This window comes from Astyanax mexicanus, chromosome 8, assembly GCF_023375975.1.
Source record: "Astyanax mexicanus isolate ESR-SI-001 chromosome 8, AstMex3_surface, whole genome shotgun sequence".
NCBI lineage: Eukaryota > Metazoa > Chordata > Actinopteri > Characiformes > Acestrorhamphidae > Astyanax > Astyanax mexicanus.
Window position 1 is genome coordinate 11,677,810 of NC_064415.1, and position 14,921 is coordinate 11,692,730.

General features: G+C 35.7%; 1 protein-coding gene across 1 annotated transcript; it reads right to left on the reverse strand.

The window, feature by feature from the left end:
- Positions 1-1,744: 1,744 nt before the first annotated feature.
- rpe65a (retinoid isomerohydrolase RPE65 a) lies at positions 1,745-14,121 on the reverse strand. The gene is made up of 14 exons (XM_007254601.3): positions 14,012-14,121; positions 12,555-12,637; positions 12,280-12,430; positions 10,027-10,134; positions 9,770-9,911; positions 9,281-9,428; positions 6,795-6,876; positions 6,550-6,682; positions 5,933-6,072; positions 5,303-5,432; positions 3,749-3,863; positions 3,566-3,660; positions 3,351-3,462; positions 1,745-2,298 (listed from the first exon to the last, which is right to left on the reverse strand). Exons 1-14 carry the CDS (start codon positions 14,020-14,022, stop codon positions 2,153-2,155), a joined length of 1,596 nt encoding a protein of 531 aa, XP_007254663.2. The 5' UTR covers positions 14,023-14,121; the 3' UTR covers positions 1,745-2,152.
- Between the last annotated feature and the right edge of the window lie 800 nt (positions 14,122-14,921).

Here is a 14,921-nt window from a genome sequence, read left to right on the forward strand (position 1 = left end):
CATCAAAGATAGATTTTTCTAGGTTTATCTTACATCAATTTAATGACAAAAAGGTCTACATTACATGTAGTTACATTACCTGTTCTGGGAAAAAGCTGTAATTCACTGTAAGGGCAAAGTCCAAGTTAAGCCAATCTTTCTTATCCAAATTACAGGCTGAATTTGCCTGTTAGTGTACTAAAGTGTAGCATCAGTGTATGAATTATTTAGGGGTGGGTCGATATTCACTATTGGTACTGGGTCATTATCATCCAAAAGAAAAAAGTATAATCCAATATCATTTATTAGCCTATATTATATTGTAAATGCTCAAACCTAAAACTAAGCCTACCCACTTCTTCATAATTCTGGGATTTATGCTGAGGTAGAATATGTGTTTCATAGTTTGAGCCTGATGGTATGTAGATCAGGGGTGTCCAAACTACGGCCCGCGGGCCGCTCCAAAAAAGGAAATGGGCCGCAAATGGCCCGCGGGCCGTAGTTTGGATTAGTATTTTGGAGGTATTTTAGAAATAGAATGAAAGTTGGCCCGCTGTTAAGCAGGTTTTTATAATGTGAGATTCAAAGTTTGAACGCTAGGTGTCAGAAATGGGCCAAAGAGTCTAAAAGCGGAGAGAGTGAAGTTTTAGCGCAGAAAAACGGGGCCAAAGAGTCTAAAAGCGGAGAGGGTGCGCAGTTTTAGCGCAGAAAAATGGGGCAAAAGAGTCTAAAAGCGGAGAGGGTGTGCATTTTTAGCGCAGGAAAACAGGGCCAAAGAGTCTAAACGCGGAGAGAGTGCGCATTTCTAGCGCAGAAAAACGGTTCAAAAGAGTCTAAAAGCGGAGAGGGTGCGCATTTCTAGCGCAGGAAAACGGGGCCAAAGAGTCTAAAAGCGGAGAGGGTGCACATTTCTAGCGCAGAAAAACGGGCCGAAGAGTCTAAAAGCGGAGAGAGTGCGCATTTCTAGCGCAGAAAAACGGGCCAAAGAGTCTAAAAGCGGAGAGGGTGCGCATTTCTAGCGCAGAAAAACGGGCCAAAGAGTTTAAAAGTTGCCGTAATTAAGGAGTTTAATATTAAGAGACATCATGAAATTAAACATCAATTTGAAAAATCTTAGTTTACACAACACTGTCGAAGATAAAGATAGTAAGTCAAGTAAAATGGTGTGTAAATGAAATAATCAGGAAAAAAGTATTATTTAAAGTGGTATATTTCATTATTTGTTTTATTACAGAGTGTGGCCCATGACTTTAAATATATTTCTCCTTCTGGCCCCCAACAAAAAAAGTTTGGACACCCCTGATGTAGATGGTTTTGTAAAGAAAAGGCTATGTTTACACAGTAATTGAATGTGACCCAAATCAGATTAGCCAAATCTGTTAAGTGTTTTAGGCAACTCACACAATCTTTTTTTTACGTGACCCATATGTGAAAGTTGTCCGAATGGTCTGCTTTATGAAACTTATGCTCATGTACAAACAAGTAGCACTTCATGTGAAGTTTAGGTTTCGTTCTTGCCAGAATAACAAGAGCATGCTTTGTGAATTTAGCCAAAGTGCATTCAGATAAATGTATCATTAGTAACTTACGTTAGAGTGTAAACAAGTTGGTATCAGATTGATATTGGTATTGGCTGATATGTAAGGTTGCAGTAGTATTTAGAGTTTTGTACTTAGAAAAGGGGAATCAAGCCACCCTTAATCAGCAGGCAATGAAAATAGAGGTTAAACAGATCTGCTAATACAATTAATAAAAAAAAATTAAGTATTTTAAAATAACTTTATTGAGTCTCAACGTTACGCTACTTTAAATATGGTGTTACAAGCAAAATACATTTCTTGAGAGATTTCTTCTAAAACCTGAGAAATAAGAAATAAGACTGGTATGTTAAATTAATGGCAAAACAGTATAGCGTATTTCTATATTTCCTCAAGAAGAAGACATATTGGATAATAGTTAAGGAAGGTCACTGGTATTTATTGTTAGCTATACATCTGGGTTCATTCAAACAACAATCATTAATACTCTCATAAACACTCAAAACATTCAACATACAAAAAAAAACAAAAAATAATAAATGATGATAATTGAATGAATGATTTAAAGGGTTCCTAACACATTTAATCCTGGAGATTGGAGTGTTATAGTAATGTTCTGGAGCGCTCTGTCTGCTCTATGGTTTGTACATGCCGTGGAAAGTGACGGGCGTCATGATGTCCACCTCGGCCCTGGCGATCTCGGACAGGTCTTTAGCGTTCAGTATCAGGCAGTATGTTGGTCTCTGAGCTCCGGGACACACCACGATCGTCAGCAGGACACCTGAAAGAGTTGATGAAAATTAGACATTTTGTTGCATGGCAAAAATGACTGAAGCAGCGAGTTCCCATCCAAAACCTAGTTTAATTCATTTTAAATCACTGTGAAAATCAAGTGAGCTGCTAATGGTGAAACCAACCAAATCCAGACTGTGCTTGGCTAAGTTAGTTTAGATGCACCAAATATTTGGCAACCAAAATTATAGGCCAAAAATAGCAAAAAACACTTTCAGTGTTGGTTGAATTAGTATTAAAACAGATGATTTTTTTATTAAATCATACCATTTTTGATGATGCTGGGGTGGTCAAAACGGTCAGTGTTCAATAAATATTCTAAAATTAATATTTTGTAATTGCAATTCTTTTGAAAAGTATGACAAATGTACATTTAGGCTATTTAATTTTTAACAGCGCTGATGAAAAGTTGCAAAAAATAATGAAAGCCTCAATCAGCCAAAGGTTTCATTTTGTTCGGTTTCAGTTTTGGACAAAAAAAATCAGAGAAGTCAGCAACCAACTTGTTTTCTTCCAATGCTGTTCTTTAAACGATTAAATGTAGACACCACCAAGTAGGTGGGTGGATGTAAGGGGGGATTTTGGGGGGCTCAGCTTATGCTTAGTTGCCATCCTTTTCTCTTTGTTTGGATTTATTTTTCTTGAGGCTGTATGTATGTTGTTTAATTTAGCTGTGGCGGTTCTTCTGGTGAGGTGTTATTGACCCTCGTGGTGTTGGGGTGGAGGGTGGATAAGAACTTCAGTGATGGAGTCACATTTTCATTGGTGGTTATTTTAAGTGGGGTTGCTAAATGAGACCATGGCCCCCAGTGATGCTACAATATCATGAACTTTACTGAACTGCAGCTGACTTTGTGTTTGTTTGGAGTTATTTTAGCACACTCAGTGCTAAAATATATGGTTTTAAAAAATATACCAGTAAAATATTATCTGAACACTAATATCTATGCATTACACCGTCCCTGTAGGGTTATCAAGTTCCTGTTTGGTCCAACACCATGTTTGTAAGCTGAGATCTTTCTGAACAGTAGCTTAACTCACCATCATCCTCATCAACTCCTTCAGGGTTCTGTACGAACAGGGGCTCTGAGGGGTATGAGTCAGGCTCCTGCCACACCCAGGTCTCCTTAGTCCTCACATTTAGCTTGCAAATCTGTAACCAAATACAAACACACACATTTTAACACTGGCTGGAGGAAACTGAGTGCTTTTGTCATTTAATTAAAAAGGAAGAACCTGTGAAAGTGATAACTCACCCTGTCAGGAATGAAGTGGTTCAGGCCGAGGGCGTAGGCGTAGGTGTAGTTCTTCCCGTTGTTCATTTTGTAGTTGATCTGAGGGAACTCGAAAGCTGTTGAGGTTGATAACAGAAGGTAAGAAGATAAATAAAGCAATGTAAATCTGAAGTAATAAATCTGTGTTTCTCATTGGATTCTCACCTTGCCGAGGGCCAGAGAACAGCACCTCAGGCTCCAGCCAGATGGTCCCATCCTCGCGCATGGTAGCCGTGGCCGTGGTGTAGGGCAGAGAGATCAGGTTCTTCCCCTGCTCCTCCTGTGAGACAATTAGTGAGGAGAAAAAGAAGCAGATTAATCATCAGAGTAGTATCAAACATCAACTTCACAAAGGAGATAGAATCGAGGCGAAAGTTTAAAGCTTTCCCCACACTTGCCTAGCACATGCCTCCTCCGACACATGTAAAGTCAGACTCCACCTCTTTTTAAACTGCTGCTAATGCAGCATTGCTGAGTAGCATCACAGCACACTCAGAGGAAAGCGCAGTGACTCAGTTCTGATACATCAGCTAACAGATGCCTTGTGCTGATCGACATCACCCTTTCAAGTGATGAGAGGAAAGAGCGCCATCTACCCACCCAGAGAGAGCAAGGCCAATTGTGATCTCCCAGGGCTCTGGCAGCTGATGGCAAGCTGCATGACCGGGATTCGAACCAGCGATCATCCTCAAAATCTTGCATAAGTTTCTGACACACAGTTCAATCACAATAGCAGGTGGAAGTTTCACACAAACTGAATGTCAACAAACATGGCAGATGACAGTGAAACTATTGCTAAGGTAGTTGTGATACCGATACCTAAGTCTATAGGAAGGAAAGGATATGGATGAAACCATGGATGAAAAAGGACTATGTATATATATATATATATATATATATATATATATATATATATATATATATATATATATATATATATATATATATATATATACATAGTCCTTTTTCATATATATATATAGGATAATTACTGCATCGGTGATTATTTAGTTTTAGCTGGCATCAAGTATTTAACCCTAACTGAGGCAGTGAGTAGCTTCTCATTTGTTGAACAACCATGTGGAAAGACACATTCTGTGGTTGTGGAAAAGATTCAAGCAGATAGAACATCTACGAAGATTGCTAAAACTACTAAATTGGTTTAAGTACTGTCCAACACATTATTAAAAAGTGGAAGGACAGTGGAGAACATCATCCCTGAGGAAGGAATGTGGTTGTAAAAAAATATTGAATGATGGTGACCAGCAACAACATAAAGGTTTGGTGACATCAAATCATAGAAATCAACACTAGAACTCAGGGATATGTTTAATAGTGAAAGTAAGAGTATTACCACGCAAACAATGCAAAGGGTACTTAGGGGATTTGGACTAAACAGCTGTGTAGCCTTAAGAAATCCACTTATCAATGAGGACAACCTGTAAAAATGGCTTCAATCTGCTAGGAAGCATAATGATTGGACTCTGGAGCAATGGAAGAAGGTCATGTAAAGGTCTAATGAGACCAGATTGGTTGAGGTTCAGCAATGTTATGTGCCCAAAATAATGAGTTCAGCTGACTACCTGAATATACTAAACCAGCAGGTTATACCTTGAATGGGTTTTTCCTTTATGATAGCACTGATTACCCTGTAGTGTGGACCAGGCATAAGCAGTGGACAATCTATCTCACTTTATAGTGAATAAACTGGGGGCTTACCCTGTAGGGGTCCAGGGGGAGCACAAACCTCCTCACTTCTGGCTGAGGGGCGATCATGGCGTTCTTCTTCACCTCGTCCCAGTTCTCACGCAGGTTTGCCAGCCACAGATAGTTGTACACAAACTCGAATCTACATAAAGAACAAGAAGCCTAATTAAATCATTTTGAGTGCTTTAATAGACACACACTTAAATGAATAGAAACTAATGCTAAAAACCATGGTACAGCAGTATGCAAACTGATCATAAAGTGTTACCTCAGGGAATTACTTGATTTGGAAAAGCCCACACCTATATAAGTTATGAGGTGCTATCTTATGAGTGAGACTGAACACTGGTCAATGTGCTCATGGCAAGGCGGCATGAAAAATTGGAATTTCAGTAAGGCCTGTTAGTGGGTGCCAGATGAATGGGACAGACATTCCATCTCTAAATTCTAATAGTAATGCCTAGAAAACCAAATAATATCCAAACAATTGCTGGGACATTACTAATCTCATTTACTAGTCCCATAACAATAAGCATGTCAGTGTCTGAGAACTACAAACTAATTTCAGTTTCGCCAACAAGCAGGGAAGTTACATGTTGCATGTTAAATTATTTTCTAGTTAGTCCAGTTTGATTTGTTTACCCTTTCCAGGTGCACAGATCAAAAACGACGAAACCTGAGTCTTCATAGGCATTGATGTGGTGGAAAAGGCCCATTGCAGCAGCTCTGAACTTGTAGTCAATGTACTCTCCTGGGTCCTTCTTAGCAATGTGGATCCACGTCTGTTGAAGTTAATATAAAAATGATATGATCATTTACTTAATAAACTTAGTAGAATGTGGATTTGTGTGGATGCACTTCTTGTTTGCTGAATGATTAAAGTGAATTATAGTCTTTTAGCTTCATAGAAATGAAATTGTACAATGACAAATCTATTCATATTCTGGATAAAATATAGTTCTCAAAATAATAATTGTGATAAGATCATAGTGTAGTCATTTTAAATCCATTTTATGCGACTGATTTAATGGTAATATAATAACATGATGTCAGTATAGTAATAATGCAGTTATACCCTTCCAACTTAAAAAAAAAAAAACTAAAAAATATTATGAATATTTAATTATATAATAAATTCCAACTCTTTTTTTATCAATGTGCCTTCTTTGCTTAGAAAAAACATAATGGACATTATTTAAGTCAGCAAACTTATTATGCCCATGTATTAATACAATAAGTTATGTATTAGTTTCTCTTACTCCTTTTGTCTCATCAGCCTCAAAGCAGTCCATGTAGTTGGACCCACGAATAGCCCAGGCACCCAAGAACTTCAGCAGGTTGATTTTGACGGGCGTCTCAACAAAGACAAAGTAGTTCTCCGTCATCCCGAAGCTGGATAGAAGGACAGGTATGTGCACATCTTAGTTCTCTAGTAGGTTAATATATTGCACATGAACTGGAAGAAAGCATTAAAGTAGAAAGTAAGTGTAGTAAGTGTGCTCACCTGTGTACGTAGGACGGCTTGAACCTCTCAGCACTTGGGAACTGGACCACAACCTTGGATTTCTCGATGGGGTCTGACTTATCTGGAGGAAAAGCACATCAATCAGGTTACAGCATTCAAATGGTTTGACCTGTTAGATACTCCAGCTACCCAATTAGCCTAGTTCCTCATAAATGATAGAAAATGTACAATATACACTGCCTGGCCAAAAAAGTCTGGATTTAAGTAAGAAAATGATGTGGGGTTGATGCTGCAGTTGGTCTGCAGGTTTAGGTTCAGCAACAGTATGTGCTGAAAGAATGAGGTCAGCTGACTACCTGAATATACTGAATATAGACCAGGTTATTCCATCAATGGATTTTTTCTTCCCTGATGGCACGATCATATTCCAAGATAACAATATCAGGATTCATGGGGCTGGAATTGTGACAGAGTTCAGGGTTCAGGGAGCATGAGATCATCATTTTCACACATGGATTGAGAGAGAGTTCACCACAGAGTCCAGATCTTAACCTCATTGAGAATCTTTGGGATGTACTGGAGAAGAGAGACTTTGTGCAGTGGTCAGACTCTACAAACATCAATGCTGCTGCAAGATCTTGGTGAAAAATGAATGCAACACTGGACTGAAATAAATATTGAGAATTTGCAGGAGCTTATTGAAGCAATGCCACAGTGAATGCGTTAAGCTCCAATTAAAGCTAAATGTGCTCCAATCAATTATTAAAGTGTGACCTTTTTTTTTTATGGCAACTTTTTTTTGGCCAGTTAGTGTAGATGCAGTATATTAAAGGAAAACAAATTAATGGTTAAATATTTAAAGAGTTTTCAAGTTTTTATTAAACTTACATTTCAAAAGAATTTAGGAAATAATATCAAACTGAAACATTGCTTGTTTCTAAAATGTCATTTATAGCCACTTGGTTCCAGCTAATGAAAAGATGGCCTTCAGTGTTTTGAGCTTTTGATAATTTAAATAGACATCATCATTATACCTAATAGACATTATACCTAAAATTTGGGATTTAGGGTGATACTAGAGGTTTTTATGTAAAATTAGTTAATTAAGCAAGAATCTACAGTAATTTTAGTAAGACATTAAAGCTGTTATGAATCATGGTACATTTATTTTGATGTTTAAGTACAGTAAAGATTTCTATTATTACTGAAATATTTGATCAAGACTTTCTCTACTTTACATAGCTGACATCATGTTCCAGGTGTAGGTCTGAGTTTAAAGTTATAAGGCAATTTAGAGCACAGAGCTATCAGTGTTATTAAACACATACTGTGAACCTCTAGAGGTCTTAATAGATCCATTGTTAATATGATTAACAGTATACACTGTAAAAAATAAAACCGTAAAAAAACGGTCAAATTACTGGCAGCAGCGGCTGCCAAACAAAAACCCTAAAATTAAAGTAAAATACTTTCATTCATATGAAGTGCAAAACCAGTAGATTCACATGCATTTTCATTAAAGGTTTCACATACATACACCAGTATTTTACAGTTTTTCAGAGCATATTTACAATTAAATTTCTTCAATAAAGTGATTTTGATCAACGTTCTGCAGGGAAACACTGTTGTTTTACAGTTTTTCAGAGCATATTTACAATTAAATTTCTTCAATAAAGCGATTTCAATCAATGTTCTGCAGGGAAAAACTGTTATTTTACCTTTTTTTAACTTACTTTATTGTCTTTCAAGTTGTGAGCTTTGATTCACAAATTAATGTGTATTTCACTCATTCAGTGAAAGTCAGTGACATACTGTATGATCTTTTCAGAATTTCTTTATTAACAGGCTCTCTGCTCATTTAAAGCATTAAAAAGTGCTCAGAGAGTGAAACCACTTATATTAGCACAGTTTAAAACCCAGCCAGGTGGATAAAACTGCTATGAAACTACATCATGGTGAGCCCTCTAAACTGAACATCTAATTAACATAGCCACGCCCCACAGACAGTTGTTTTTTTTAAGGTATATTTTCTTTTACATAAAAGAAAGAAAAAAAACGTTTTATTTCTATGGTTATTTTCTGTATTTTTTTTTTTTTAACAATGAATAAAAAATAAATAAATAAATAAATAAACCTTACAATTATGAAGAAAAACACTGAGTTGTTGGGAAAGAAATAAACCTTTAAATAATAACACACACATATAATTACATATAATAATAAGTAATTTTACATACATATCTATATAACTTAAAAACATGGAAAAATACCATAAAAATAATATAGCAATATAGCCCTAAAAATAAGAGTTTTAACCGTAATCTCTCATTAATGTAATAATATGTAAAATTAGAACAGGGGCTTGTAATTAACAGAAAATGTCTGTAATTTGACAGAATTAGACTGCAGTAAAAGAAAAGGGATAAATAGTGTAAATATTTAGAGTTATTTTCTGTAAAAATAGGATTTTTTTTTACAGTGTATGTATAAAATTAAGCCTCAGTGCAGTCTGAATCATTAGTTACCTTTCTGGGTTGGTGGGATTTTGACGATGTTGTAAGCCAGCGTGGCTCCTTTGCCCATGCAGTTTCCGATGTTGTAGACGGTGCCATCTCTTTCAATTTGGGGGTGTGCTGTTACTCCATTAATGTTCACATAGTCACACATATCCACCTTTATAGGAAAATAAAAAATGTGTCTGGAGTGTTGTTGTTTAAATTTCATACAAACACTGTGTTACAATACATTTTTTACAGGATTTACTCTGAATTAACACAATAATTGTCACACATATAAAGGAATAACATATTTTTGTACATTTTTACAGTTTTCTTTTTGGTGTGGGTTTCTTGCTCTGTCCACAGTGCTGTCTGGTTATAAGATGCTTTAAAAAAAATGTTTATTTATTTTTTATTTAGGAGGGCCAAAGGGCTCAGTATTCCCATAATGACTTAATTATGGACTTACAGTAGCAGAAAATGTGTATAAATAATTTAAAAGTGTTTTAGCCCTACCTTTTTCAGGGTTTCCAGAGTGTCCGTGTTCACTTTAGTTATGTAGTTGGTCTCTGTGACAGCGTAGAAGTCTTCTCCAATAGGGTAAACATTCACCAGGCAGTTATCTGTTACCTCAACTCCTTTAAAGTATGTGAAGAACCTGCACAAACATACACATACTAACATTACAAGCCAGAAACTGTCTCTAAACACTAACGAGATGAATTAAATATTTGGGTAATCAAGTTTTATGTGCAGTAAAACAAGAAGTCTACCTGGAGAAGATGTTCTTGCAGGGGTCTGGATAAGCACAGGTTCCAAACTCAGTGATCACCACACGCTTTTCTGTGATGGCGCGCACATAAGCATCTGTCTTGACAAACCTGTGACGAGCGATGAGGGAGAAATGTTCATTATCATGACAGGAAAATGTATAAATTTAACTACCACGCTGTAGGCTTTGAGCATCATTCGTTATAATTGCATTTAGCTAGCAAAGTACCCTGTTTTAAACTATTAAAACCCTTAAAATTAGGGATGTACGATGATACTAAAATTATTACACTGATATTAGCTGATAATTGCTTTTTTATTATCGTTGGCATCAGTCTAGATATCTAGATATTTTTAGGCTTTAGGCTCATTTTATTTATTTGTAATAGTTTTATAAGTGCTTTTGTTTTATTTAGTTTATTTAAAAAGATTGGTTAAAGGTGTGTTACCAGTCTATGTAAGAACCAGTTATTAATAAATAAACGTGAAACCAAAAAATGTGAAAACTAAATTCTGTGGTAAAACCTTTTATTTTATTGTTTGCATACAGTTGTTTGAAAACTAAAATATGAGGCAAATAAATGTTACATTTGTTTCTAAAGATATACCAGGATGTCTAGCCCCTCTGTAAGTTATAAATATGTATATTGAGATCCACAGATATATACGTCATGTTTCTCAGTCTATACAATAAGTTAATGTGTGCAAAAATGGCAACTAAAAAAATTGGAAGGTTTGGAAGCAAAACTAAAAATATTTGTAGCCTCAACCTATTTATTTTATCAATACTTTAAATGCCAGTGAAAAAAAGCATAGATTACATGTGTACACATGGAATGTGATTACAACTGAGAAAGAACAGGATTTGTTAAATCTGACTTTAGCACACTGCACAGGTGGATTAATAGCCTAATAGCCAAATCCTGCGGTATTCATAAGAGCTGTCACATGTCCTTAAGCTGGCCAGAAGAATAGCTGTACTGTACTAATTCGCTGATAGTCAAACCTCAAGCATAGTGAATTTATGTAAATGTGCTAGACTGCTGGTGTTCAGTTTGGGATTGTGCCTCATCGTGAGTTTTTCCATATTAATGAATATATATATATATATATATATATATATATATATATATATATATATATATATATATATATATATATATATATATTACACTTATAAAAGCATAATTTTCTGATTTATGACCAATTATAACACAGTAAATTCTGACCCAGTGATGTGATTGGCTGGGAGATGTTTTAGAAGTGCTAGTATGTCGAAGCTCTTTAAGTATTACTCCAACACATATACATTAGGGGTGTGCCATATCACATCATGCACACTAAAACTAAGAAAAATCGGAAACCAAAAAATAAAACATGGTATGGCATCGCAATAATATTCTTTTTGTTTTGCTATCTACTGTATTGACTCTTAACTGTTTGTTTGCAGGTTACATGTTTGCACTAAATATGCTGCACTTTAGTTTACATCACTTTATTTTTGTTAGATTTAATAGACACTATTATTACTATTATTATACAGAATAATAGTTTTGGGAAGTTACTTTTAACGAAATATAGATAAAGTATATATAAATATATATATATTTTTTTGTTTCTTCTGAATGTATAAAACTTCAAACTGTTTATAAACAGTCACATAAAATATTCTTGCCTTGCTGCTTCCCGTAGCTCTTCTCCTATTGGTTGTTGACATTGTTCATGTCAGAATTTGCGTGAGCCAATTCACAAGACTTACAATAATATTAAATACGATTGATTTTATCTGAGCGCCCAGACGACTGACTAAAACCTTCAATCCCAATGACCTTACACTGAACCATCGAGATGACACGACCACGTCTTGACTCTAGCAAGACTCTCATTATTTTATTTTGACTCTGGAAATTTGTCTGCGACAGTGAAATTGCTTGAGAATTATTAGGTGTATAAAGAGAACCACTATTATGTCACATGTTTTCACAATGTTTCTGGATTGACATTATTTCTGTAACATTACAGGTTAACCTTCCTGGAACCTTGCCAAAATATTTTTAAATATTCTCAAAAATGTTTCTGTTAGCTGGGTATGACCAGTTATACCACAGCTAGTTCTGACCCAGCAATGTGATTGGATGACATACGTTTAATGCAAGTATTGATAATAGCACTCTCACCCATACACACATAATCTAACTCAAAAACTCTAATCTGATTTATTGCAGGTTTAGTTTGTGTGAAAATTGTAAACCTACTTGCGGAAATAGGTGACCTGGCCGTTGCTAAAATCGAACTTGTGCATCAGGGCCTGGCCATCGAAGAGATGGTAGAAGGGTTCGGCTCCAACCTCGAAGAGTCCAGGGCCCAGCCGGAGAAGACTGCCCCTGATAAAGGAGGGGATTCGGCCTACAGCACAGGGAAGACCCAAATAGAGGCTTTAATGCTTAGAATATTAAATTGATTCATTTTATTAATAAAGGCATTCTCTTATACAAAATAAAATCATGAAAAATGAGAACAAGTACCATACCTGTGACTGTGGCTGGGAGAGGCTCGTTCAGCTCCTCCACAGTCTCAAAGATCTTCTTGTAGTCTCCAGCGGGATGCTCGAAACTGCAGAACCAAACACACATCAGACTTACACTCTGAATAATACGGGTTTCTCCATGGCTCTTGGCTAAAATTTTGTTTTTTATAGAATTACATTGTTTTACACCTAAATGATGAATTGGGAAGATGATGAGTTGGATAGGTCCTGGCTGGTTGCTAAGGTGTTGCTAGGAGGTTGCTATTGTGTTGCTAAGGTGTTATTAGGTGGTTTCTATATCTTAGGTTGCTGTAGCTCAAAATATGTGACTTATATAGAAGTTTATTTAAGTTTTCAGAAACATTTTAATGCATTCCTATGGGACGGTTTAGACCACAAATCTTATTGTATAAAGTACTGTATTGCCCGTATGGTAAAGCTGTATACAGGCACAATATTCCAGATATTGCAGGTTTAATTAGTGTGAGGATTATGCTTACAATCTGTTTAACAAGGGTTGGATTAAGCCTAGCTTTAGACTATTGTCCTTTCAATTGAAAATCTTCTGTGTGGCACAAGACTAGGCTTAATCCCCTTCTGGGAAACTGACCCATAGTTCTAGAAAAAAAAAACAACGTATATGTACACACATATATAGAATCCATGGAGGATATTTGAGTTTATGAAGTTTAAAAAGGTTCTCATATATAAACAGACTCTTCTGAGATCCTAACAAGGTTTCTTTTGACAGTGGTTTAAATAGAAGAACAACCAAAGTTTTGATTTATGGTCAAACTTTTTGCTGGGTTCGGACCCTATGACACTGCTGGTACATTTATGTTTATTCATGTCCAGTAGAATTGATTTCCTGTAACTGGAAATGGTGTGTCATGACCTTGATTTAAAAATTTAAAGAGACCTTCCAGATAAATAAATGTCCAGCTCTGGTCCTAAGTCCAATGCACCTGATACAACTAATTAATTAACAAGCCCTTGCTGATGCAAACTCCACAACCAGAATTAAAAAAACACTGGTATACATCAAATAGAAAAATAACAAAAGCTATATTATTAGCCATATTATTATTAACTATTATAACACCAATACATTTTATTTGTTATATAGCACTTTTCAGAATACTCCAACTTAATTTACATTAAACTAAAATACATACCCCATATACAAAATAGTACAACACATGTTAAACATAGATGAACAACACATCTTAAGAATTAAGAAATTATAAAAAGGGGACCAAGAGAAAAAAGGACTAGCCAAATATGAACCATATGTCCCTTTTGGGAAAAATCTGTTATTTCTTTTCCTCTATTGTACATTATTTTACTTTATTTAGAAGTAAAATAAAATAAGTATTAAAAGATGTCCAAATGGAAAAATGCTTAATAATCTCAATTACCTCCAGTCATAGTATGGAGAATATCAAACTTGTGACACTCACCGGCTGGACATCTTTCCTCCTGGTGCAGACAACCTGTGTGATAAACCCCGCAGGTGTGTGTGTGTCCGTGTGTATTGTGTTCCTCACTGGAGCTTGAGGTTCAGCTGAGATCTGGGGCTTTTTATATATACTCAGATCCTCTATTCACATGTTATAAAACGGCTAATCATTCAGCCAATCACAAAGTTGGCCCAACAACAGTTCTTTGTACGAGGGTCCTGAGCCGCCCCTCATAATAACCGTTCTGTCAAATAGGATTTGCTGCCCCCAGCTCGGGCCAAAAGCTGCTGAGTATAATGTGGCAATTAGAAACAAACACAAGGCTGGGTTACACAAGAAGAAGTGCTTTATTTATTATTTTATCATTTACTTTATATTTTTTCTACACTCTAAAAAAACAGAGGTACGATACGAGTACTTTTTTGTACTCAAAGGAACACTCTTTATAATTGTACCCTCAAAGGTACAATTTTGGTCTTTACAGGGTCAGATTTGTTCACTTTGAAGTACAAAGCCATTCCTAACAGCAATAAGTACCAATTTGTACCATTTAACCTGACAAAAAGTACATTCAGTATTCTGTATCACTGTACTAATAAACAATATATATTTTAATTGCCCATTTTTCATTTGAAAGCCAGACAATTTTGGATCATCAAGTTGTTGACACATATTCAGTTGATGATAATGTTTATAATCTTTATAATCTTTACTGGCACAAAAATATGGATCCAAAAAGGACTTTCACTGAAAGGTACATTTTTGTATCTCAATGTAAGGTACAGCCCCAGTGACAAGCTTTGTACTCTTTTAGGTACAAATCTGCATTTATTTTTCTTAGTGTATAGACATTTTCCATTAGTAACTGCTCTCTCATTAACTATACCTGAGATATACATTGGCATGACAA